This window comes from Hakea prostrata, chromosome 5, assembly GCF_041222555.1.
Source record: "Hakea prostrata isolate BN-2017 chromosome 5, UWA_Hpros_2, whole genome shotgun sequence".
In the NCBI taxonomy this organism is placed as follows: domain Eukaryota; kingdom Viridiplantae; phylum Streptophyta; class Magnoliopsida; order Proteales; family Proteaceae; genus Hakea; species Hakea prostrata.
In genome coordinates this window covers 48,528,657-48,554,670 of record NC_142604.1, presented here as the reverse complement: position 1 = coordinate 48,554,670, position 26,014 = coordinate 48,528,657, and the positions used below count along the sequence as shown (strand labels likewise).

The following is a 26,014-nucleotide window of genomic DNA, read 5'->3' as shown; positions in this document are numbered from 1 at the left end:
TTTTTTCCTATTATTTCTTTTGTATAATTTTCATTTTGATCTTTGAGGGTTGTTTCCAATCATTTTTAATCTAAATAAAAATGACATTTTGCATTTGTCTCGGCGTAAAATATGACTAATACATCTTAAAAATGACAGTATGTCTTTAATTGATCATTTGAATGCTTTAAGAAAAGGGAAGCAATTGCTTAACATCATCTTAGACATCAAGGTGCCTAAATGAAAATTATGATGTTTTTTTTTTCATTCAAAAAATAATGATACTTTTACAAAATAATAAGTATTGAATGGCTTAAGCACCAAACTTCTTTTCTTAAAAAATGAATCTTGCTTGTGTGATGGTAGTTGGTTCATGAAATGGATGACTCTTCTTAAAAGGGTTGGACATGATTAGGGAGATTCTTGTACCATCATAAACCCAATGTTATACCTCTAGAGATCATAATCGAATCGATGAATCCCTCGATTCAGATCGAAATAATTGACATTTGTCCTAATTACTTGACTTAATCACAGTTAAGGGTTATGGGTTTCAGTGTATTATAGCTGACGTCTTTTACTCTTCAAATAGAAAAGACGATCATTCATTAAGAGACGAAGGCCCAAGGGAAAACAGAGTACGATTCACGTAATCAAGGTGAGTGCCTTTTGGACTATAAAATGGACAACCCCATTTGAGTCTCTAGAAATAAAGGGGAAAGAAGAAGATTTGAAATGTTCTCTCAAGACATTTACTTCGAATAGAATTCCAGCAACATTAGTTAGTCTATATATTATTGTCATGTATCAAGAATGGTTATAAATGAAAGAGACATTTGAGGAATATAGTCCACTCTTTATTAAGGTGCATATCACAAGAGGAAATGTGTATTATGATTGAATGGTGCTGTTGGGTCATTTTTTAACTGTTTAGAAAATGACTAGGGCTCTATCTGTACCAATGCAAAAATTAAAAGGCACACAATTGTACATGTACATGACTGTGCACAATTATTGGAAGACACAAATGTAGACAAACATGACCATGCACAATTAATGTAAGACACAAAATATAGATAGATAGATGACCAGCAAGGACACTTTCTTGTCTAAGTCATTGTGTAATATTACTAATTGGCAATTGCTTGTGATGTTTCGGAGACTACAAGGCATGCCTACAAATTCGGCTTGTAACAGTGATGTTCCTTTGCTTGTAGGGACATTATTATGTATAGTACAAAATGCAGGGACCACTTTACAATTGAGAATTCTAAAGTTCATGTTTACAAAATAATGTCTCACAAATGCCAATGCAGGATTGGTGAAATGATAAGAACCATACTTCTTAGTAGAGAAGTTGTTGATTTGAATATGTAATATCTCTACCCCCTATATATAAAAATGCATGTTTAAATATATATATATATATATATATATATATATATATATATATATATATATATATATATATATATATATATCATACTACTGTAATAAAAGCATGTACTCTACCTTTTTCGCAAATCTTTTTCTATCCTTTTCTATCCTTATAATTTTTCTAAATACCAATAATGTTATACTATTTGTTATTTCTTTAGTTATTTTTGCAAGGATAATTTGGACATTTTAGTCATGAATTATTATTAATTTATCATTAATTTTAACCCTCACATAATTTATCTCTCGATTTCACTCTCGACCTCTTTCAGTCTCTCTCAAAGTCTGTCGCTTATATCCCTCTCCTTCTCCAACTCTCTCTCTAAATCACCACTCTCTCTGACGACCTCTCTCAATCTCTCTCAAAGTCTGTCGCTCTCTATATCCCTCTATCTCTCGAACTCTCTCTGAATCTCTCTCTGGATCCTTCTTGATCTCTCTGAATCCATTATTTGTTCTCTCATTGCAGAAAGATAATCCGAAGCCGAAACGATGGTGAGAAGAAGGATGATGGGGTCATCAGCTTCTGTAAAGTATCTACCATGGTGAGTGGTGACTAAGGCTGTGCAGTTGCATCACAAGTTTGGCACTTCTTTTGTTTGTTTTCTTACTTCAGAATCTTCATGGTATCTACTATCTCCTAATTTATGTTAGCTTCGAAAATATCTGGAATGTTTTTTCTCAACCTAGATTCAAATTTGTGCTGTATTCTAATGTATCCAATCAATCGTTTTCCTCTCTTCAGTTTTGAAAGTCGACATGCTTTGGGAAGGATGTGCCAAGAAAATAAAGCGGGTTGTCAAGTGTTTTCAAGGTATGCAATCAATTTGATCACTCTTGTATATTTTTGAATTCTCCTCAAGTAATAGGAATCAAGTGTTTCTTCAGAGGACAGTTTATATCAATCGAGCCACTGGGAAAGGATTGGGTGCATGAAAGCGACAATAAGGGATGGCGTGGATGAATTTTTATCGCATACCCACAAATTCAATTTCAACCGGACAGAGACGCACATCTTTAAATGGATCTGGACAGATCCTTTACCCACTAGAGTCACAAAGGTAAAGGATAGATCCTTTGATGAGATGAGTCGGTTTTGATATATATTTATTCATTTATGTTACTATCACTGTGACTTAAAAAAAACAAAAAACAAAAAACAAAACGAATGGCCGAAATTCATCACTTTAGAGCCGCAAGGGAAAGGATAGCTCTGCGTTTATCACTTTTCTTTCTAATTTTAAACTGGTAGTTTGGTAGAGCCAGCGGCCCAGCACTGAAGCACCATATCTAAATCTAAACCTCACGGCATTCTTTATCCAAAATGGATTCTGCCATCACCAGTTCTGCTACGAAAAGGTGTGATTTTTGGTTCTTTTATGTTTTTCATTGGTATCCACCAAATTGTCTAATCGTATGTTCTGACTTGTCTCGTGGGATGCGAATGCGGTTGTTACAGGAGCAAATAAAGGGATAGGATTGGAGACTTGTCGACGCTTAGCTTCTAATGGAGTTCTGGTGATCTTAACGACTAGAGATGAGAAAAGGGGCGTTCAAGCTTGTAGAAAATCTAAAAGAATCTGGACTGGTTGATGTGATTTTCCATCAGCTTGACGTAACGGACCTTGATAGTATAAATTCCCTGGCGAATTTCATCAAAACCCAGTTTGGAAAAATTGATATCTTGGTAAATTTTGGATCGAAGACCTTGTCGTAGATAGTTTTCATTTCAATCTTGTTGTTGCTTCATCGTCAAATCCATGAGAAACCCAGTTGCCGAAAGAAGCCTTGAAATATTTACTAATGTAAACATACTTTTCTTCGACTTTCTTTTCACAGGTGAATAACGCAGGAGTTCCTGGAGTGTTAATGGATGGCGATGCTTTGAGGGTTGCGATGGCAGGGGATGGTTCTGTAAGTCTCTTCTTTGCAATTATCATTTAGCCATCATCATCACTTCTTTACAAAAATGGCTGATCTGCACCTTTTACTGATGCAGCCACCAACCAAGGCACAATTTGCCAAATGGAAGGAATTAACGAGACAGACTTATGAGTTGGCAGAAGAATGTCTGAGAGCAAACTACTATGGTGTCAAACAATTAACTGAAGCACTTCTTCCCTTCCTTCAGATTTCTGATTCCCCCATAATTGTTAACGTTTCTTCTGGAGCTGGGAAGTTAAAGGTACAGACTACTGAGTACAAGCTCATCTCTTGGGAATTTGCCTCTGATACTAATTAATGGTTTTATTTCTGATTCAGAATATCTCAAATGAGTCTAAAGAGGTGCTTAGTAATGGAGACTGCCTCACAGAAGAGAGAGTGGGAGAGGTGTTAAACCAGTTTCTAGAGAATTTCAAGGAGGGTTCTTTAGAAACTAAAGGTTGGCCTGATACATTATCTGCTTATACAGTTTCTAAGGCATCCTTGAATGCCTATACAAGGATTTTGGCAAAGAAGTTCCCTGGGTTTCGCATAAATTGTGTATGCCCAGGGTATGTCAAAACGGACATCAACTGCAATACTGGAGTGTTATCCGTTGAGGAAGGTGCAACAAGTGTTGTGAGGTTGGCTCTGTTGCCTGTTGATGGCCCTTCTGGTCTCTTCTTTGTTAGGTCTGAAGTATGTCCCTTTTGATTAAAATGCTTCTGGGTTAATCACATTGGAGATTGGAGAATAATACTTAATATGCCAGATGTTCCCTAATATTAGCAACTCAAGTTTATTAGAAGTATGAATTTGTCCTAGATATGTATTAATGATTTGGCAATGAGGAAAGCCAAAGATATGTTTTTTTATTTTTTTTTGTTACAAAACGGGGTCAAAGACCCAAAAAACAAACAAATCAAACTAAAGCACAACTCATGAGACAATCCTCTCTAAGGATGTCTGTCATTTCCTGTGGGGGATCATTGAAAAAGATCAGATCATCTCTTCCGAATAGCCGCCTCTTAGACAACCAATCAACAGCCTTGTTATTCTGACGCCTCACATGACTAAATCTAACATGGCCTCGAGAAGAATATAGGCTTCGAATTTTTTGGTCAATTCAGAGCACTTAGAAAATTAAGCCTCCATGATAATAGCATTGGTGGAACAATTCCTTTTTCCCTCGGATTCCTTCATAATCTTAGTGGGGTGTTTCTCTTCAACAACAAACTATCAGGTTCAATACCTTCATCACTTGGTAGGTGTCATTTGCTTAAGACCCTTGATTATACCTTCCTTTTTGAAGATGGATCGATAATGGCGGTTTTGAAGGTCGACATGAATTGCGAAGGATGTGCCAAGAAAATAAAGCGGGCTGTCAAATGTTTTCAAGGTATGCAATCAATTTGATCTCTCCTATATATTTTTGAATTCCCCTCAGTATTATTTGTGGATGAATGAAAATTGGAAAACTTGAAATGACGGAGTCAAACTTCAGAATCTCATGGTTCGGTACTCCTCTCTGACTACGATGTGTTTAAACAAAAGGTACTCCACCCTCTCTTTTTCTCTAATTCAAAATTCAAATTCAAATTCAATTTAAATAGCTCTGGTTACCTATTCTCCCTTAAACTCTACTCCTCTTCTATAATTTTCTACATTTATTCTTGTTGGATTTTGACTGCTTCATGCTGTGTTTCAGCAAAACGGCGGTTAGGTACGCCTCCCTCTTTGGAATTCAAAATTCAATTTACATCTCTCTAGGTCCTTAATGTCTCTTTGCTAAAGGTATTCTAAATAAAAAAAAATTGGCATTCACTGCATAAAAGAAAAATCATAAAACTAATAAAAACAATAATTGGATTCCTATTAATGTGCAAAATTCAGATAGATTTGCTTTAATAATAATCCTCTTTATCTCTTTTTGTTTTTAAGTTTTTGAATATTATTTCCTGTACTTATTTTCCATGTACTTACTCTCCCTCTCAAACGTTTCACTGATTATTCCTCACCTCAAAACTTGATTGTTTATTTCAATTGTCTTCTTTCTTAATAAAAATTTTATTTCTGTTTATTGACTCGATATTTTTTTCTCTCTCATATGGCAACGTGCATTTGCACGTGTCTTACTTTACTAGTATATATATATATATATATATATATATATATATAACTTACCAATAAGAGCAAAATGGAGATTTAGTGGCTCATATGAGCTAGTTGACAAGAGGAGAGGGAAGAGAAGTTGAAAATTGAAATGCATAAGAAAATGTTTACCCTACCTACAATTCTCTTCTTGAAATCATAGGCAATTCTAAGAAAGAACAGTCACTCGGCATAGAAACATATACAACAGTCATATACCCAAGAATTGGTCCCCTAAAACAAAAATATTACCAAGCGGGGATACAAAGCTTTTTATCCATTTCCCACTTCGTATTCTTTTAATCAACTCTGAAATCTCCTCTCCACCTCTTCAACATACCCCCCCCCCCCAAACAACAACAACAACAACAAAAAAACCCGCCTTTGTGTCTAACCCTGATGTTACTCTCTTCCTCTCATCTCCGGTATACATATATAAGAGAAAAGGGGAACATGTCCCAATTGAGAGAGATATATGAGTAAAAAAGAATAGAGGAGACACGTTTCTTACTAAGATAAAGATGCCTCCGTCATATTATATAACAAAATGGAGATTATCAAGATTGGTTGGTAATGGTCATGAAAAATAATTAAGGCGTTGAAAGCAAAAGGATGGGCAATAAATTTTTATTAAAACAGTTTGTTATTTTGTTATTGAAAAATGATCTAGTGATAAAGGTGGTTCAAAGAGCAACTTTTGCAAAACATATAAGACACGTTTTATTAGATAATGAGAATTAACTTGATAAAATGGTTCTGGATGATCACCCAACGCTGCTCGTAAGTCCTAACTCACTCTGCTTGCAAACCCATTCACATTGTTTTCCATATGTCCTTTTCCAAAAATTAGATTTTTTATATTGTAGATTCAATGGTTAACTATTTATAGAATGAGTTTATCAATTGTCAACTTGTTAACAAAAGAACAATCGCTCAAAATAAAAACATGTAAAAATAGTTCTATACAATAATTAGTCTCTTGGAATACAAACACTATCAGCCTCATACTTGTTTTTTTTTTTCTTGAAAAATGTGAGGCACAAGAGAAAAAAGAATTAAAAATCCCTAAGCTACGAAAATTACAAAATTAATAGGTGAAGAGCCAAAGAATATCCCTGAAGGTCAGCCTGCCTCTTTTCTTTTTTCTTGTTTTTTGAGTTTTTTTTTACAGATTGTACGGTTTATTGGGGCTTAAATTATGACTTGCATGCTTTAATGTCTTATATTATAGAATGCAGACTCTCAAAATTACAAGTTGTACATTCATAACATTTCTCAAAATTACGACAGTGCCGGTGGAAATCTGGCTCACCACATCGCATGCAGAGCCGGTAAATTGAATTTAAACAGGTGAGATTGATTGAGCAAATTTCAATTCAACCCTTCTTCGGCTTCTTCGGTGGCGAAGAGAGAACAGAGTCGGAGAACAGATTGACGGATTGGCCGTGGAAGTGGTTCTTACAGGAAGGAAAGAACAAAGACCATGAAGTAGTGAATGTTTCAGGGCCGAGAGCGATGGATTTAATGAGGTTTGAGCATCTAGTGATGGTGGTGGTATCGCCAGTTTCTATCTTTATTTTTGCTTTCTTTTCATGAAATTATGCTACTTTCTTCTTTGAAGACAATAAGAACAAAGGTTTGAAACAGAAAAGAATGTTGGTTATTTGGTAAAGTACAATATTGTACAAAGTGGGTTTTTTTAATGAGCGTTTTTATTTGGACTCTTCGGGGTTTGTTCCAAATTATTTTTAGTCAAAAGAAAATTAATATTTTATATTTATTTTCATGTAGGTACAAATTTAATAAATTTTTCGAGCAAATTGCATTGACACCCCAAAATAGAAGGCCTTAAAGTACTAACACCCCCATTTTATGTTTAAAAAATAGAGAAACTTCAAAATTTGATTTTTATTGGATATATTTGTTAAATTTATTATTAAAAACAGTTAAATTACTGTTTATTTTAAAAAATACAATGTCTAAAAGGTTTTTCAATGACAAATTAGACAAATATATTCAATAAAAATCTAATTTTGAGGTCTTTGTGCTTTTTAAACATAAAGTGGGGTGTTAGTGCTTTAAAACCTCCATTTTGGGGTGCCAATGCAATTTGTTCTAATTATTTTAATAGGGATAATTACTCTTGCCCCCTCTATGGTTTGATTTTATTACTAATAAAACCATGTTCTTTACGAATTATTGTTGCCCCACTTCCTTATAATGGCGTTAAATAGCATTTAAGTTTGAATATATAATGTCTAATTTACCTTTCATTAAAATTAAGAAATTAAAAGACGATGCTATTCCATTTATAAAAATCATATTAAATGTCAATTTTACCATAAACTTCATTCATTTTGAATTAATGAAATGGACAAAATTCAAATCCGATTTGGTTTCCCACATTCACTAAACTTCACTTATTTTGAATTCATTTATTTTGAATTAAAGAAATGGACAAAATCTAAATCCGATTTGGTTTCCCACATTCACTAAACTTCACTTATTTTAAATTCATTTATTTTGAATTAAAGAAATAGGCAAAATCCAAATCCAATTTGGTTTCCCACATTCACAAACTTCATTTATTTTAAATTTATTTATTTTGAATTTAAGAAATGAGCAAAATCCAAATCCAATTTGGTTTCTCACCTTCACTAAACTTCATTTATTTTGAAAATATTTTAAGTGATATTCAGTTTTCAATTTGAGTTGAATTCGATTACCCTTCCTCTTTAGTTTCTATTTGAGTTTTATTCAATCATTCTTTATTTATTTTATTTTATTTATTTATTATTTTTTTTAAGAATAAAATGGATTATAATTATTTTTTTCTCTACGTTTAATTAAGGGTACTACTATAACTTGACAAAAGGATAAATAAGTAAAGAGATAAATATAAGGGTATTTTGGGGGTTTTTTTTAGAAAATATAAAGATTTTACATCATCAATAAAGTAACGGTAGATGGGCAATAGTAATTGTAGACAAAGTTAAAAGTTTGATTAGTAATTTTGAAAAGTACAGGATATACAGTAGTAATAAAATTAAAGTACAGGAAAACAATAGTAATTATCCCTTTTTAATATTATAAAAGAAATAAGGGATAATTACTATTGTCCCCCTGTACTTTGATTTTATTACTAATAAAACCCTGTTCTTTACAAAATTACTGTTGCCCCCTTCCTTATAACGGTGTTAAGTAGCCGTTAAGTTTGAATATGTAATGTCCACTTTGTCCTTCATTAAAATTAAGAAATCAAAAGACGATACTACCCCATTTATAAAAACCAGATTAAATGTCAATTTTACCCTAACTTCATTTATTTTGAATTAAAAAAATATTGGTTTTCCACCTTCACTAAACTTATTATTTTGAATTAAAGAAATTGGCAAAATTCAAATTCGATTTGGTTTCCCACCTTCTCCTCTAGCATACGTAGGGAAGGAAACCACAATTTTTATTTTTTTTTAGGGGGGGACTGGTGCTTTTTTAATATTGGAAACGAAACGTAACACCTCCCCATGGGAGTTTAGACTTTTAACCGCTTTACTAACCCACCATTGACGAAACCACAAAATCTTGCCAGAGAAGGAATTAACGAAGTAGGTGATATTCAGTTTCCAAATTTGAGTTGAATTCTATCTTCCCTCCTCTTCGGTTTCTATTTTAATTTTATTCAATTATTATTTCTTTATTTTGGTGATTTTTTTTTAGAGTAAAAAAGATTATGATTATTTTTTTCTCTACAATTAATTAAGGGTATTACTGTAACTTGACAAAAGGGTAAATAAGTAAAGAGATAAGTAAAAGGGTATTTTGGGATTTCTAAAAAATATGGAGATGCCACATCATCAGTAAACTAACAGAACTTAACAGTAGGGGGCATTAGTAATTATAGACAAAGTTAAAGGTTGAATTAGTAATTTTGCAAAATACAGGGATACATTAGTAATAAAATCAAAGTATAGGGGGCAATAGTAATTATCCAAGAAACAACTATAAAATATCATCTTATTTGTACTGAAAATAACATAGATCATGAGGGGTCTAAATAAAAATCATTGTTTAGATCATGAGGGGTCTAAATAAAAATCATCGTTTTTTTTTCTTCTTTCAAAAAGCGATGGTGGTTTTGAAAGATAAAGTTTACCAAAAAAAAGGTTTTGAAAGATAATAATCGTTGATGGGCTTGGAGTACCTAACTATTTTGTTTAAGAGTGGACCCTGCTTGTGTATGGTTGGGTAGTTTGTTCATGGAATGGGTAACCACCATTCTTGTACATCATCGATATGTCATTAGACCTATAAGCGGATTAGATTTGGCACAGATATACCACTATTCGAATCTGAATCCGATTAACAAATTCACTATTCAAATCCGGGGAAAATTTTCAGAAGGCATCCGATTATTCGGAACTTTATTGAAGATTCGATAATAAACCTATCCAATAAATTATCCGACTACTGATCGTCGATTGTCATTTTTGTTAATTTCTAATTTTCCGGTTATCGATTACTGGTTTCCTAATCCAATTATCAATATTTTTCACAGAAAAAAATGTTCATACTTTATTCTAATTGGATAAATTTTCATCCGGATATTATCCTATCTAATAAGCAATTGTTTGAATTCGATTGCTTATCTGACGATGAAATGAATATTTTTTAGCAAGAAAAATTCCAGATTCGAACACCCTGAAACGAATATGAACGCAAATTCAAATGCGAATTTCAGTTATCCATATAACACTAATATGGCACCATATAAATGTAGATTCAATCTTATGCTTCTATAAATGATAATCGAATCGATGAATCCACTGATAAGATTGAAATTATCGAAAAAAAGACATTTGAGGAAGTGCATATGACGAGAATAAAGAATATGTATTATGATTGAACAAACAAATGGTGTTAGTTGAATGCTTTAATGCGATGCAATAATAATAATAATTAAAAGGCACACAATTGTACACGTACGTGACTATGTTTATTAAGATTGAACAAACAAATGGTGCTAGTTTAATGCTTTGTGCATCGTTTAGAAAATGACCAGGACTCTATCTATTTGATGCAATAATTAAAAGGCACACAATTGTACAAACACATGACTGTGTTCCAATTTGTAATAGTGGTTTTTTTTATTTTTTTTTTGGGGGGGGGGGGGCTTGTAGCCACATTTTTATGTATAGTATGATTAAAGGGATCATCTACAATTGAGAATTAAGGAATTTTCCAAAGTTTTTACGCAATAAGGTCTCACATCCTACCAGTAAGAGCAACACAGAGTTTTAGTGGCTTATACAGGCTAGTGTGACTTCAATGCTGCGCATTATGTGACTTCAATGCTGCGCATTTAATGTGCAGCATGTGAAGCCGACCGTCGAGATTTCGATCTCGACTGTCCATTTTTGTGTGTTCATAAACCAAAATGGACGGTCGAGATTTCGATCTTGACCGTTGGCTTCACGATGCGCAGTACTGAAGTGAGGCTCTATACAGGCTACCATACATGAGGAGAGGGGAGAGAAGTTGGAAAAGGTAAGAAAACATTTATCCATCCTTTAGCACAAAAACATGTAAAAAATGATTATACACACGAATCTTCTAAAATGAAAATGTTACCAAATGCATACTGAGCTTTTTATTTGCTTCCACTTCCTTTTCTTTAATCAACTTTGATGTCTAAAACCCTCTTTACCTCTCACACCAAACCCCCCAACCCCCAACCCAAAAAAAACCCCTTCATCTTTGAGCCAATGCTGCTCTCTTCCTCTCACCTCTAGTGCATAAGAGAGAGGTTTTCTAATTTGGGGGTTTAGAGGTTGGAAAGGGATAAAATCCCTAATAGAGAGATATTGAAGAGTAAAATAGAGTAGAGGAGACAAGTTTCTTACTATTTACCAAAAAAAAAAAAAAAAAAAAAGACAAGTTTCTTACTAAATCAAAGATGCCTCTATTGTATTTTCTAATAAAGATGAGATTATCAAGATGGGTTGGTAACTGTCATGAAGAATAATTCAAGCGCTCTTTTGTTTTTGAAAAACAAAAGAATGTGTAGTGACTTCTTTTAAAATGATTTGTTCTTTTGTTCTTGAAGAACAAACCCATGAAAAAAAAGTGGTCTGAAGAATAGCTTTTGCTGAACCCATAAGGTATGTTCTGTCATAATGGAAACTTAATAAAACGGTCCTGAGAATGAAGGTCATCCAAAACCACCCCCAACTCACCTGCTCGCAAACCCCATCCACCTTGCTCCCTTACTCCATGCCCTTACTCAAAAACTATAATTTTCAAATTGTGGGCCCATTTACATGGATAGGTTTATCAATCATCCATTTTTTCTTCGGAGCACTTGTCAGCATGCACTTCACGGATGGGACGTGGCAAGCCCCCATCAACCCCCAAGGGAGGTGAGCATGCCTAGGTATTAAATACGGCATTTATTGCACCGTACCTATCTATTAAATGTGCAATACTTATCAGAAGATATGTGCAGCATATGGAATCTTCGGAGATGGTTCTTGGTCATTTCCCAGGGAAAAGTAGGCCACATCTAAAGGTGACACTTGGCACAGACCCTTGTAAACAGGGCCATCAAGCGTGAAGCTTCTTGAGGAAGATTGCGGAATGAGAAGAGGGTAGTTAGATCTTCTACGTCCAACTTCCTCTATATAATGGTAAAAGAGAAACGAAAGGAGTCATTAACTTCTACACATAACACCTTATTATCATTCAAAAGTTTATTAACTTTCCCCTTCTCTGGAAGGATTTATGTTGTCTGGAATCTGACTTGCTTTTTTAAGGTGGCTTCCCGTCCTCTGAGGAAGCCCACTCTCACCTGTTTACTTATCTGCAGGCTATTGGTCCAGCAACTAAGGTGGTTGAACCAGAAAGTAAAGATTTTGAGACAACATACATATGTTTCTTATTTTTTTATTAGTTTTTTTCTTTCCAGTTTTCATGTATGAAATGATTCATGAAAAGAGAGAACAGTGTCTGCCGAAAACAGGAGACAAGAAAGTCCTTTGACCCAATATACAAGATCCATGTTGCAAAGAATCCTCTGCAAAAATCATGCAAAGCTACTCACAGGCTGCTAAGAAATTTTTTTTTTTTTGGGGTGGGGGGGGGGGGAGTGTGAATAAATTTTATTTATTTACAGGTTGCTATTGGTCTAACAATATTCCATTTACTTTGCTTCCTGAGACAATAGCTCTGATATGAGCTTACATTAAAAAAAAAATAACAAGAAAGGAAGGAACAATTCATGAGCAAAGTGCTTCAGAGGCAACTAAGTGAGGAACCTCAATGGATTGGCCAAAGAGAAACTGTTTCAACATTAAGATGCAGTCTTCCAGGCTTAATCTGAAGAGCAGGACTTATACTAAGCAGATCCATGATGCAATTGACTGAAACTCTCATCCCCCAAACATTAATTGACTCCAATTTGCAGCATTTGTTCACAAGGTATAAGAGTCCATTATCAGTGACATGGCGGCAACTCCACAACACAATCATCTACAAAAGAGCAATATCTTATAAGCAGTAACATTTTTGCTCGATATGAGCTTCTTCGAATGAGGGAGAAGGAGAGAAAAGAAATCTATTCTCATTTCTTCCAGAATTGAGATACTGTTGAATTGTAATAATAATCAACAAGATACACATATCCAAACACACATTGCACCTTGAACAATTAAAATGAAAAATGCAACTGTTAATGTTTCAGAAAACAAGTAGTGGAAGAACTAACCTTCAAACGCGGGCAGCTATTAGCAACTGCAAATAGTGATTCATCGGTAATAAAAGTACCACCAACATTCAGGTGTTGCAGGGAATTAGCTCTTGAAACCTACAAATGAGTAGATAAATAAATCAAGAGAAAAGATATAAGGGAAAGACAGAAAACTGATAATAATCTAACCATGTGTCGGTATTGCAATTTTCAAAAAAATCAAAAGCAGAGCCAGAGCAACAGTAATTAGTAGAATGCATGCTATAGATCTATGCAATTAGAACTATTGTGATTCTGAACACTTTTACTTCTATCAATTAGCTCAAGGACCTCCATAGGACTTGACAATCATCCTGACAGGATGAGGATATTGCTACTGTAGCATCCACTCCATGAAATATCATCCCTCTCTTGAGTTTGGGAAAAACTCTTGAATGCTTGTTAAAAGCTGTTAGTGGCTGCTAACCTTTGCTTGAAGATGTGATACTTCTCCTTGTAACCAAAATTTTCCTTCTTCACATTAATTAAACCTTATCTGGAGCACTAACTTTCCACTCTTAAAGACCTTTAGACATACAAAAAAATGTTCATCATTGTAACCACAGGAATTGAATAGGAGAGACGCTAACATTTTCCCCTGTGAATGAATTATTACAAAAATCATAATTTATATAGGTCTTCGCAACCTCAGAAGTAGCAGAAACGACATTCTGTAAATAATGAAGCAAAATGTCATGAAGATTATGCTTTACTAAAAGAAGAGTCATGAATGTTACTGAATATAGTCAAGATTCAAGCGATATACCATGCCATTATTGCATACAAGGACCACTCTTTAATGTGATTATGTGATACATGGAACTGTGAAATAAAAAATCAACTGCTCAACTTCTTGATTTAGCAGTCCCCTCAACACAGGCCTAAAGTTACTGCTAGTTGTTCACACATTTATTGATAAATTTGTGTTATTGGTGAACCACACCACCCCTTCGAAATCATTGCCCAGCTGATTTGAAGGGATCTTCTTCCAACAATTCAGATGAGTTCAGGTAAGTACTTCACAAAAAAGACATTTAAATCATTTTATTTTCTATAATTGTAGTTGCACTTTTATTCAAAGGATATCAACATTCTTTTAAGCTCTGGCTTGCAAGGAGATCCTAATGGTGACTCCCTAGTTCATGGAGGCAGTCATGAGCAGGTCAAGCCGTCAATGGCTAGATATCAACAACATGAGCAGGTCATTGCTCATGGAGGCAGCCACAAATCAATCCAAAAGGTTTAGATGGCTTTAGAAAGGCAGAATTAACCAAAACTCATGACAAGAATCAACCAGCCAAAAGATTTAAAGAATTTCAACTTCCTCTTAAGCTCTGGCTTGCAAGGTACAGTGAGTCCCTTGCTCATGGAGGCAGTCATGAGCAGGTCAAGCTGTCAATGCCCAGATAGGCCACAGTCGAGTGCAATGTCTACATTTTTGTGTTATTCTAAGTTTATGGTGTGAAACTCATACGCTTAGAGAGTTTAGTTCCAAAATCTTTCTGGCTCTCATGCATGCCCTGATGAAGCTATTTTGCATCCAATTGAATTTGCAGCTGATCTTTTAATCTCGTAATATACATCTGCACTAATTAATTTTCTCCTGTATATTGTGATTGTCCATAGATTTTCTCACAAAATCTGATAAATTTTAAAATGTAATGATTGCATACTAACTGAATATCAAAGTACTGTATGGCATCAATGAAATATATAAGTTCTTAAACATAATGATCACATACCAACTCAATGACACCTTTGTCTGTGATTCCTGTTATACCCCACAGGGATATTGATGTCAGGTTGCCAATGCACTTTGTCAAAGATATTTTGTACAAAACATCATCTGTTATTTGGCATTTCCAACAGCTCCTTGAACTGCACAACAAAATAAAGCAAATCAGGACCAATAAATTGATTGGTTATACATAAAGCATCTTTAAACAAGTATACATAATAGACTTTACCGATTTCAAAGTGACTTGAATACTTTAGAAACATATGAAAGAAGAAGCAATTTTTTTTCTTCTTTGATGATACAAGAAGAAGCAGTATTCATTTTAAAAAATTTCGACATACTACCAAATGCAAGCTGCAAGGGCCAGATGATTGTCTTCTGTAAAGTAATACATAATCAGTCAAAAGATAATTCTAAAGATCTCACATCTAAATCACTCTTAAAATGAGAAGTGTAGATACTCAAATAAGTATACCTTTGAACAGATGATCACTAACAAAAGGGAGTGCAAGCTATCAATGACTTGGTTCTTAAAATTACATCATAGGCAGCAACTATGCCTGTGATCCAAAACCCACCCAAATTATCTCCTATTAGATACTTCCAACCACACAAAAGTACTCAAATGATTTAACATACAGTAATCACTTTTTTAAGTTCTACCCAGAAAATGTCATTGGAAGCTTACTACTGCAAGAATGGAATCAATTCGGAATGCAAATGAATACAAAACCCAACTTACCTGACAGGACTTTTTATCGATTAAGCTTGTAAGTGTTAAATTTGCTTCTGTGCTGCCATGTTATGCCCAGTAGCCTAAAAGTTACACCAACCCAGTCCCCCAAAGTAAATCCCATACAAGATGCACAGCATTTGGTTCATGTAATAGAATTTTATCATTACCATAATTAAGGAAATCAAACCCAGAATTTACAAAATCATATGAAAAAGGGGTATTCTAGAAGGCATTTCAGAAAGAAGCTCAATGATCAGGAAATATGACAAGAAGAATCTATATATCTTGTCCATATACACAGACAACACAAAATGAAAGAGAAAAAGAGAGAGATACATGTCGAGATCCTTGAGGTTGTAAGCATGAGAAATGAGTCGAGCGGTTGAATCGTCATCCACCTTCCAACCAGCAAAGCTCAGTCGTTCTTTGCGAGCCAGAGATTGCTTCACCCCTAGTCTCCATTTCCTACAAACACTGCTTGCCCTGTAACATATCAAAAAATGGTTCAGGAATAACAACATTTACATCAACAAGCACAACCCAATTAACAATCTTAGCAACACCAGAAGCTAATAAAAACCACTCACTGGGCCAAATCAGCGAAGGAAGAGAGGAGAAGGAAGATATGAGCAAGAAGGTCAACAGGAAGGCGATCAATCTCTGCATCTTCTTCCCCACCCATTGCCTACCCACCTCCTTCCTCTAGCTTATCTCTCTCGATCAACAACAAAAACCCAGAATGAGTAAGAAGAGATAGAGACCCTGAAAATGGAAAATTAAATAAACGAAGGAAGGAGAGTAATGAAGGGCCCTCGTTGCCGTCCTCTATCACAGGGTTCAGCTCATGAAGAAGCTGTTGAAATTACAACCAAGAGAGTAGAGAAGCATGTTCTCTGTTCTCTATTCTCTGTTGTTTTCATCAACGGGTGGAAGAAGTATATAAACGAGCATGTCGTCATCTTTTGACATCGTGGTTTCATTTTTGGAGTTTTCATAGCGTTCTAGTCTTTCCCAGTCGACATCTTCGTCAAGAGGATTCGTCGGCTCGTTCTAGTTTTAGATTGATTTTGTACATGTACCAGAAAATATATAAATAATCCTAAAGCGGCGGTTGGGAAAAAAAATTTGAAAAACGAAAATGACAATAAACATCACTCCCATACCAGGTTGGAGTTAAAATCTGATCAGGATGTTGAGATAATTATAATTGTAACTAAAAGGGATTGAAAACAAAAAAAAGGATAGATTTTTAGAAAGAATTATTTGTTTATGCTATATCTTATATCTTGCAGATTTTTCGATTTTTAATGTAAAATAACATAATTAGGTTGATTAAAATAACGTGTTAATTAATTAAAAAATTATAATTAAAGTATATTAGACTAATTTCTGTCCAAATAAGAAATTACTAGGATTTGTTTTAACAAGATGACGCACAAGCTTGATATGAAAACGATGCCTAATTGTGGATTCATATTTGTCTCACTTTCAAATATCTAGGGATTTCAAATCTATGAAATCATAATTCATAAAATTAATTGTTTGGTTGTGGAATGAAATCTTTGGATTCATCCTAAAAAATTATTTGATCGATGTGATTTTTGTGAATACACAAACGTTTTGCGCTTTTATAGTAGCAATGAAATATCTAAATTTCACCTCATACCCATAAATCTAAAGATTTATGTTTTTAGTGTCAAAAAATGAATATCTAAATTTCATGAATCCAAATATTTTCACAATAAAACGAGTATAAATTTCAAAAACATGAACTAGAGATTTGAAAGATAAATTCTGAGTATAAATCTCTAGATTCATGTAACCAACAGGCCCTAAAATTCCAAGCTCCCATGAGGAGGTCTTGGGTTTGCACCCATCCAGCGGCACTTATATTAGTAATATTCCCCTCCCCGGTTAATATAAACTCGCCGCCTTAAAAGAAAAATCAATCGATTGAAACTCAACCCGAGACCAGTTTATAATTATTTTTGTAACATATGACTTTATATATTAGAAATGGCCGTATTACATAATAATAGGCAATGCATCGCCCCGATCTTGATGGAATTTGATCTCTGACCTCCTACTAGGAGGTATTGAATTTTTTTACTAATTGAGCCACCCTTTTTGGATTTCTAGCTTATGATTAAGCTAATTATAAGATCCACATATACTCAGAGCCGTCAATTATATTTAAAATTATCTAATAGAGCATATCAAAATTAACTTGGCACAATTAACTCTCACGTGTTTGATAAATAGGTGAAAGCTACACTTGTGCAAGGAATGTCAACACTCTCACCCTCACTTCTTCCCTCTCTCTCTTCTTTTGTTTTTTCTTTTTCTTTTTGTTTTTAGGTAACCTTCTTCTCCCTCAATTCATTACTCACCGTCTCTAACTTCAAATTTTCATTTTTTTTTTTGTTCCTCTTAGGTTTGACTTAACCATCAAAGACGGCCCACTAATCACCCAAATCGGCTCTCTTAGTTTATTAGGGCCTGTTTGGTTATATGAGTCTAGAGATTTCAAATATGTAGAGTTATAATTTATAAAATAAACTGTTTTTTTTTTTTATGCTAAAGAAAGATTCTATTAATTATTGTAGCAAAAACATAGTTTGTTAAAATCTAATACAACAAATGTTTGTGGATAGTCTTCTGATGTTGTAAATGCAAAATGAATAAACCATTGCTGGAGTATTGGACTTCCTGGAGCCTTGGGTTTGGTATGTTTAATATTACATATAATATCCATCAAAATCGGGACATGTATTATTGGCCATTTGTTGTGATTCCGTGATGTGAGTAGCTCTATCACTTCTTGTTCATTGGACCATATTTCCTCTAGTTGTATCTTTCTTATCTTTGCTTGATCTATTCCATGTTTTATTCCAACAAGTGTGGCTTCCATTATGTCACCCTTCCCTGAGCTGCCAGAGAAACATACTTGTAGCTCTCCCTTCCAAAATAGTCCAACGCTCCATCCTGTGCTTTTCAATACTGGATTGTATGCCCCTGCATAAATTATGAAAGATAAAGGGTTCAAGTTAAATATATTTGTACATAAGCAAATAGAAGGTTTATCATTGGTGACATGACTCATATTGTTTGTTGTTTCAGCGATCATTACTTACGAAATCTGTAAATCATGAATCCAAATTAGAGTGTTGTGTAACAATTTATTGGGGTTGGGGGTACTTTTGTTAAATGTTTTGTTGTTTCTTTCTTTCCAGATGAAGTAGGAGGTTATTATAAAAACAGACACCATCCATTTTTTTGTTCCTCTATCTATTCCATTGTCTAGAAAGAAAGAGCAGCAAAGATCCATGAACGATGAATAAATCCATCTTTCGGTTCTCAACCCCAGGGGGCCGGCTGCCCAGATTCTTTTTGTCCAATCACAAGATATGAACACATGCCACAGAGTCTCCGGACTTTTTCCACAGAGTTCACATGTTGGATCCATTGGCATCCATTTATTGAGGATCTCTTTGACTGGTAGCCCTGAGTTTAGAAGCCGCCAAAAAAAGGTTTTGAATTTTGGATGTAGGTTTAGACTCCAAAAGAATTTCCACCATCTTCTAATGTTCGCAGATGTTGGAATTTTTGTTGCTTGTGATATGTTTTTTCTTGCCAATTTGGTAGAAAAATTTCCATTGGTTGAAACAAGAGATATCCAAGCATCAGACTCATTAGAGAAAATTATATTGGAAATTTCATAAAAATGAGAAGTTTGAGGAAAAGGTAACTCCCTGTGTCGAGTGTGGATATTGGTTGCAGCTTGTTCTACTGTTGAATTCCTTTGGCAGATCTCTATGTCCGGTGTTGAGTTGGATCTGAATGACAAATTATTTATCCATGGATCAAATCAGAACGGTGTATTTTTTCCATCTCCTATCTTTCTCCACACCATTTTTTCAAAGGTGGGTAAGGGGTAAGCGTCCGCAAATGCTATTCCAAACCCACGAGCCCCTTTTTTTTTCACTTTAGGGTCGAAATGTGTAGTGTTTGGGAAGTATTTTGCTTTTAAAGTTTGTACCCACAATGCATTTGGATTTTGAGCATTCTCCAACCTTGCTTGAGTAATAGGGCCTCATTGAATTCTTCCATTTTCTTGAAACCCAGGCCTCCATTTTCTTTTGATTGACAGCATTGGTCCCAGGAGATGAGTGTTAGTTGCCTTTGCTTTGTGGGTCTCCTAGCCAGAATTTTTGACACAAGGAATCAATTTGTTTGCACAAAGTCCTTGGAAATTTGAACACTGTATATGATATAAGGATTGTGCTTGCAGTACGGATTGTAGCAGTACCCCTCTGCCTGCAAAGGAAAGACTTGTGGCCTTCCACATTGCCATTTTCTTCTTCATTTTGTTGATTACAAACTGAAGATTCTTCCATTTTGATCGGCCATGTATCAATTGCGAGCCTAGGTAGATTGAATCTTTTCTCATTTCATTGATGCCCAGGGATGTTAAGATCGTATTCTTGATATTGACGGGGACGTTTCTATTGACAAAAGCCCCACTTTTTTCAAAGTTGATTTCTTGTCCCGTAATATCAGAGAATAGTTCTAATACGGCTTTGAGTGCCATTGCATCCTCCATTTCCGCCCTACAAAAAAGGAAAGTATCATTCGCAAAGAAGAGATGTGAAATCTCAGGGGCACTTCTTGCCACCTTAATTCCTTTGAAAAGATTAAGGGCTTTGTATTCATTTAATAACCGAGATAGGATTTACATAATGAAGAGAAAAAGGTATGGGCTCAGAGGGCATCCTTGACGCAACCCTCGGGTTCCAGAGAACCGGAAGTATGGGTTTCCATTCTGTTTAATGGAGAAGGATGCATTAGAGATTAAAGATTCAACTAAGGAACACCATTTTTGATCAAACCCTAAAAAGTCAAAGAGTTTAATTAAAACATTCCACTCCACCCTATCGTATGCTTTAGACATGTCTAATTTGAGAGCCACATATCCAGATTTCCCTCTAGTTTTGGTCATGAAATAAAAAAATTCCTGGGCTAATATAATGTTATCCGAAATTTGTCTATTTTCCACAAAGGCCCCTTGACAAGGGGAAATGAAATCCTTAAGGAGGGGTTTTAGCCTACGGGCTAAAAGTTTTGCCATAATTTTTGTAGCAAACATTGCAGAGGCTGATTGGTCGAAAGTCGCCAACCAACTTTGGCAAGTTCCTTTTTGGGGATAAAACACGAAGAGTGTGATTAGCACCAAATGGGAGGATAGCATTATTGAAGAAAGATAGCACAAATGCATAAAGGTCAGCGCTAATTAAATCCCAGTTTTTCTGATAAAAGAAGGCATTAAAGCCATCCATGCCAGGGGCTTTGAAAGGGTCCAAGGAAAAGACTTTTTTTTTTACTTCCTCCACAGTCGGAAGCCCTGAAATTCCTTCGAGGCAAACTTGATTGGACATATTTGGAAATAAACATTCAATGAATGAAGGGTCCAAAGGATTGGAAGAAGTGAAGAGCAGTTGCATATGATTCGAAAAGCTTCAGCAATTTCAAAGTGAGTGCTTACCGATTTGCCATTATGTACAATATTTTCAATCTTTCTTCTATGAAGCTGAACTTTAGAGGAAAGATGATAGTACCTGGTATTTCTGTATCCATCTGAGATGTATTTACCTCTTGACTTTTGGAACCAAAATTTTTTTTCCGCAGCAAGCGCCATTGAAAGGGCCTGTTTTTTGTTGGAGATTTTTTCCCATTCTGGTGATGGTTGGTTCTCCAGCACCTCAATTACGTCAGAGGTGTCGTGGAAACTATTGTCAATGTTGCCAAACACATTTTTATTCCATTGCAATAGAACTCTTGACAAGTTGGCAAGTTTACAGCTTAAAGAGTAATTACCTTCACTTACCCAAGCTTTTTCGACCGCATCCTTAAAAAGGGGGTGAGAATGCCATGCAATTTGATAGTGAAATAATTTCCGTCCCTGAGGTTTAGGTTAGGCAAAGCAGAGGAGGATTGGATTATGATCCGATCTAATTGCTGGCAATTTTTTGAGGATGGCATCTGAAAAAAGGCCAAACCAAGATGGGGAGGCCCAACATTTGTCCAGCCTTTCTCTGATTAAGTTTGGTGGTTTTTGTCGATTGGACCAAGTGAAAGATACCCCAGGAATGGGTATATCTTGCATGTCTAGGCCGAAGATTAAGTTATGAAGGGTTGGTAGGGCTGGAGAGGGTTTGAATGGCTTTTCGAATTTGTCATCTTGGTTCATGACTTCATTAGGATCGCCAATAATGATGAAGGGTTTGGTTACAGAGTTGATGAAGGAAAGAAGGTTTATCCAGAACAATTTTCCAGGAGCGTAGGTAGGAGGTGCATAAATAAAAATTGTTATCCATTCTTTCCCTCCTACGGAACAGTCGATGGCTATGAGGGATTCATCTTTTTTTAGCAGGGTGCAGCCCGCTCCGCTCCTTTGCAACATCCACATCCCACCCTTCAATCCTTTCACTCCTAAACTATTGGTAAAACCAATAGGATAATAATTCTTGAAAGTCTTCTTCTTCTTCAAAAACAAAGTTTCAGCATCCGTACTTTTTGTTTCGCACAAAAAGACTAGATCAAGGTGATGCTTGGTGAGAATTTTAGATAGACATTAAGTTGTGAAGACTCCATTGAGACCCCTTACGTTCCAAGACAGGATTTTCATTTTCTTTTAATTATATAAGTAATTTATGGAAAAAGATGGTGCGACCAACAAGTTGCAGTTACTATACTTTATTTATTATTTTTAATTTAATTTTTTTTGGTTTTTTTTTATATATTTTTATTTATTTTTCTAAATTTTAAAAGAGGAACATTACTAGTAAGAGAAAGGGAGTAGTAAATAATACTTGAACCACCAAGTTACTAGGCACAAAACAAGGAATTGAATCACTAAATTTAGGGACGGTTGGGGAAATAAGATATTTTAATACTAAAAACCAGTACAGCAAGATTACTGAAAGTTTTAAAACAGTTGAAAGACCGGACTCATGCTTTAAACCAGCTAAGGATGAGCTAACAGAAGCATGAAGTAAACTAGACACTGATCAAAAAAATCAGAATATAAGTGGTAAGAAAATACCTAAGGGGCCATGGGAGCTGGAGTTCTAACCTCTGTCTAGTGAGTAATTGGCTGAATATCAGTGTGACCTTGGAAGACTTGTTCATCTCCTATTTGTGCAGGGTGGCTCATATTGTTCATGGTCTTGAGCTGCTCGAATATTTGGTGTCGGGCTTCCATTTCAGACTTAAACATGTAGAATACAGTCAGCAGTTTAGGACAGTTGTGGAGGGTTTGGTCTAAGTTGGAGCAGAGGGATGCAAATGCGGTATGGGATGATGAAAATTCGGAGGCTCTTCTTCTTTTACTCAGATTTAGTCCTACATCATCATCAAAGAGAATACCAGCATGGTCACCCAATATCGAGGAGTTCCCACCTTGCTGGTCTCTTTGTAGCCCATCAAAGGGTGGCTGATCAGATCTATTAGGTCCTTATTCATTCTCTTTGGTACTGTCAATGATTGTTTCATTAAGAGCCAGCTTTTTTTTCTAAACAATCAATTCTATTTATCAGCTGTGCTAGAACAGAAGTGTCGGTAGCTTGATCCTTCTTTTCAGGTTCTGGAATTGCCACCTGATTAGGCCTGTTGTGATTATGTAGCATAGCTTCAATTTCATTTTGCCTTTCTATGATGAATTGCCAATCCACTTGAGATCCTTCATCGGTTTCGAACATGACTTGCTTTCCTTTTTTATCCGCTTCTTTCACCTGTTTTTCTTTGACAATGGTTTCTTCTGCACCTTCCCCACGCTCATCTGCTTCCTTTGCAAAGTGAATTCCTACACTCTTCTTACCTTTCATTTTTTGTTCACGAAAAGGTGCATTCCTTTTCCCCCTTTTTTCATCCTCAATCCTAATGTGACTGCTTGCCGAATCTCCTTCTTCAGATGGTGGGACTTGATCTTTTGTAGGTTGCATTTCAGGTACCAGCTGAATGCCTTCCATTTCATCTGTGTCCTCCATACTGTTATTTGCTGCATTTTCTTGATCCAGAGTCAGTAAGGTGCGAAGACATTCTGTGGATAATAGTTTCGGATATCCACCAGCTAATGGATCTATCATCGCTCCTTCATATGCTCTTGAGAGATGAACATCGAAAGGGTGGGGAGTAACTTCATTTTCATACTTCTTACAAAAACCAGTTTGGTGGGAAATTTTCCCACACCGGAGGCATAGCACTTTTACCTCAAATTTGACATCCAAAGATATCCATTCGTCATTGAAGGATCTGAATGCAGTTTTTGTCACGATCTTGTTGTTGATGTCAAAAGCAATTCGGCCCCTGGCAGTAACACGGAGCATTCGGACGTTTCTTGGGTTCAACTGAACCTCAATCACCTTACCCACTTTTGAAGCTGCTGTAAGAATACCTTCGTATGTAAGAAGATCATCTCGATCACCTATTAGCTGGATCCAGATAATGATTGGGGGAAGAGGGGTATTTTTCCCGCATTCCGGAATTGGCTCCAAAGCCAAGTGTAGAACAATGTTCCCACTCCACCATGGGGACAGAGAAATGACATGATTCCGATGTTCTTCTGCTGCAAAAGTAGCTTTGAAGTTTTCCCTTCCTGTGCAGGTCATGGAGGTGGCTCCCAGAGGAGACCAGAGGTCCATGACTCTTTTCCTTGTGACAGAAATTAGTTCACGTGGAAAACCCAGCGCGTAACCGTGTAAGACGTATCCAGAAGAGTGGTTATCAGTTGACTGAACATTGATTAGGCGAGCATGACCACCCGAAGGTTCCACTGCCTTCCAGGTGTCAGCCCTAGCGCCTTTCCTTCCATCCAAATTTCTAGGATGTTGATATCGATTAGCACCAAGTGAGGATGAAGGACGCAGTGGAGGGTAGTTATGATGTACACGTCCACTTCGTCAATTCATCTCCTCCAAAAGACAACTCCAGAGAATTAGAAGAGTAGCCAATGAAAAACTAGATTATACACGTAATGGTACGGTTTGTACTAGCTTTTCAAATGTATGAGTAATGACCAGTGTGATTGAGCAGCCAAGGTGTACTAGAACTTCAAGTATGGATAGTGACCAATGTGAGAACGCAGCATAAGTGTACTATCTATTTGGTTGTAAGATGATAAAGTGTAGTAATCGTAGAAAAAGAAGTTGTATCTTCTTTTTGGGTAATGAATTGCATAAAAATAGTGGGTAGATAGGACGAGTGGATGGGAAACGGTGATGTGGTTGGTTAAAATGTGAGGTTAAAACCAAAGTTGTAATAAATGGTTTTGACAAAGCTGATTTGTTGACTGAAAAAATACTGCATTTCTTATCTATTGCAGCTTGTCAAGGAAGCCTTGCAGCAAAAGATCTGGTCTTCCATCAGGTCACTGACATTCAACCCTCACCTATTTGAAATTCAGCCCTCCATTTCCATGGCCCTCAGGCGTGATCCTTAGCCTGCAATTTGACTTGCACCACAAGCAAGATAGGGGAGAAAGCTAGTAATAAAAGTAAGATAGGACATGACAGAGAGGAGAGTGAACATCAGTTTGGAGTTTTTAGACACGAAATGATGTTTTGAAGAAATACAGTTTTAATTTTTTAAAAGGAATAGCAACTGCAACAGGTTGATAAAGTAAACTCTTTTTCTTCCAGATCAGGTTGTTGGTTTAGCAGCATAGGATTGCAGGTTCTAGACTTGCAGACCTAAGACCTTATCCAGATCACCGACTTCATTCACATCAGTAAATTGCCTGTTGAAAACAGGTCTGCAGGTGAGCCGTATTTGCAGGATCATCAGCACAACAACATAGGTCTCCAGGAAAATCCAGACCAGTTGTTGTGTCACACCGAAATTTCCACAGAAGGAAAGCAACACCAGTTATGCAACAGGTAGCAGAAACGTGTTTATTTTATTATTATTATTATTTTTTACAAAATAAACTGTTTGGTTACTCAAATATGTGGAATGAAATCTATGGATTCATCTGTGATTTTTGTGAATGTGCAAATGTTTAACTTTTTTATAATAGGGCTGAGATCTCTGGATTTCACCCTATACCCATAAATCTACAGATTCACGTTTTTAGTGTAAAAAGATAAATCTCTAGATTTCATGAATCTAGAGATTTTCACAATCAAATGGGTATAAATCTCGCATTCATGAATCTAAAGATTTAAAATCTCTGGATTCATGTAACCAAACAGGCCCTAAGGTTTTGTAAGGCTTT

General features: G+C 35.6%; 1 protein-coding gene, 1 long non-coding RNA gene and 1 pseudogene across 5 annotated transcripts; 2 read left to right on the top strand and 1 right to left on the bottom strand.

Moving 5' to 3' along the window:
• Positions 1-1,723: 1,723 nt before the first annotated feature.
• Positions 1,724-2,769, top strand: LOC149016288 (uncharacterized). Of its 3 annotated transcripts, none has more exons than XR_016173473.1 (4): positions 1,724-1,783; positions 1,886-1,961; positions 2,162-2,230; positions 2,305-2,769. It is a non-coding gene; the product is annotated as an uncharacterized LOC149016288 (long non-coding RNA). The 3 variants fall into 3 exon arrangements; XR_016173472.1 differs by having other exon boundaries at positions 1,730-1,961; positions 2,305-2,477; positions 2,669-2,769; XR_016173471.1 differs by having other exon boundaries at positions 1,730-1,961.
• An 81-nt stretch (positions 2,770-2,850) lies between these two features.
• On the top strand, positions 2,851-4,195 carry LOC149016287 ((+)-neomenthol dehydrogenase-like; annotated as a pseudogene). The gene is made up of 4 exons (XR_016173583.1): positions 2,851-3,103; positions 3,256-3,330; positions 3,416-3,601; positions 3,679-4,195. The product of XR_016173583.1 is annotated as a (+)-neomenthol dehydrogenase-like (transcript).
• Positions 4,196-12,639: 8,444 nt separating this feature from the next.
• LOC149016286 (F-box protein At5g67140-like) lies at positions 12,640-16,719 on the bottom strand. Its single transcript, XM_089156057.1, has 5 exons — positions 16,332-16,719; positions 16,081-16,227; positions 15,013-15,148; positions 13,250-13,348; positions 12,640-13,014 (listed from the first exon to the last, which is right to left on the bottom strand). The coding sequence occupies exons 1-5, from the start codon at positions 16,424-16,426 to the stop codon at positions 12,802-12,804; spliced, it is 690 nt and encodes a 229-aa protein (XP_089012183.1). The 5' UTR covers positions 16,427-16,719; the 3' UTR covers positions 12,640-12,801.
• Between the last annotated feature and the right edge of the window lie 9,295 nt (positions 16,720-26,014).

Coding starts and splice junctions, on each gene's coding strand:
- LOC149016286 (XM_089156057.1), bottom strand. CDS start 16,426: ATGGGTGGGGAAGAAGATGCAGAGATTGATCGCCTTCCTGTTGACCTT. Junction 13,349..15,012: donor ACAAAGGTGTCATTGAGTTG/GTATGTGATCAT, acceptor ACTCATTTGTAG/GTTTCAAGAGCTAATTCCCT. Junction 13,015..13,249: donor ATAGCTGCCCGCGTTTGAAG/GTTAGTTCTTCC, acceptor GCTCTTTTGTAG/ATGATTGTGTTGTGGAGTTG.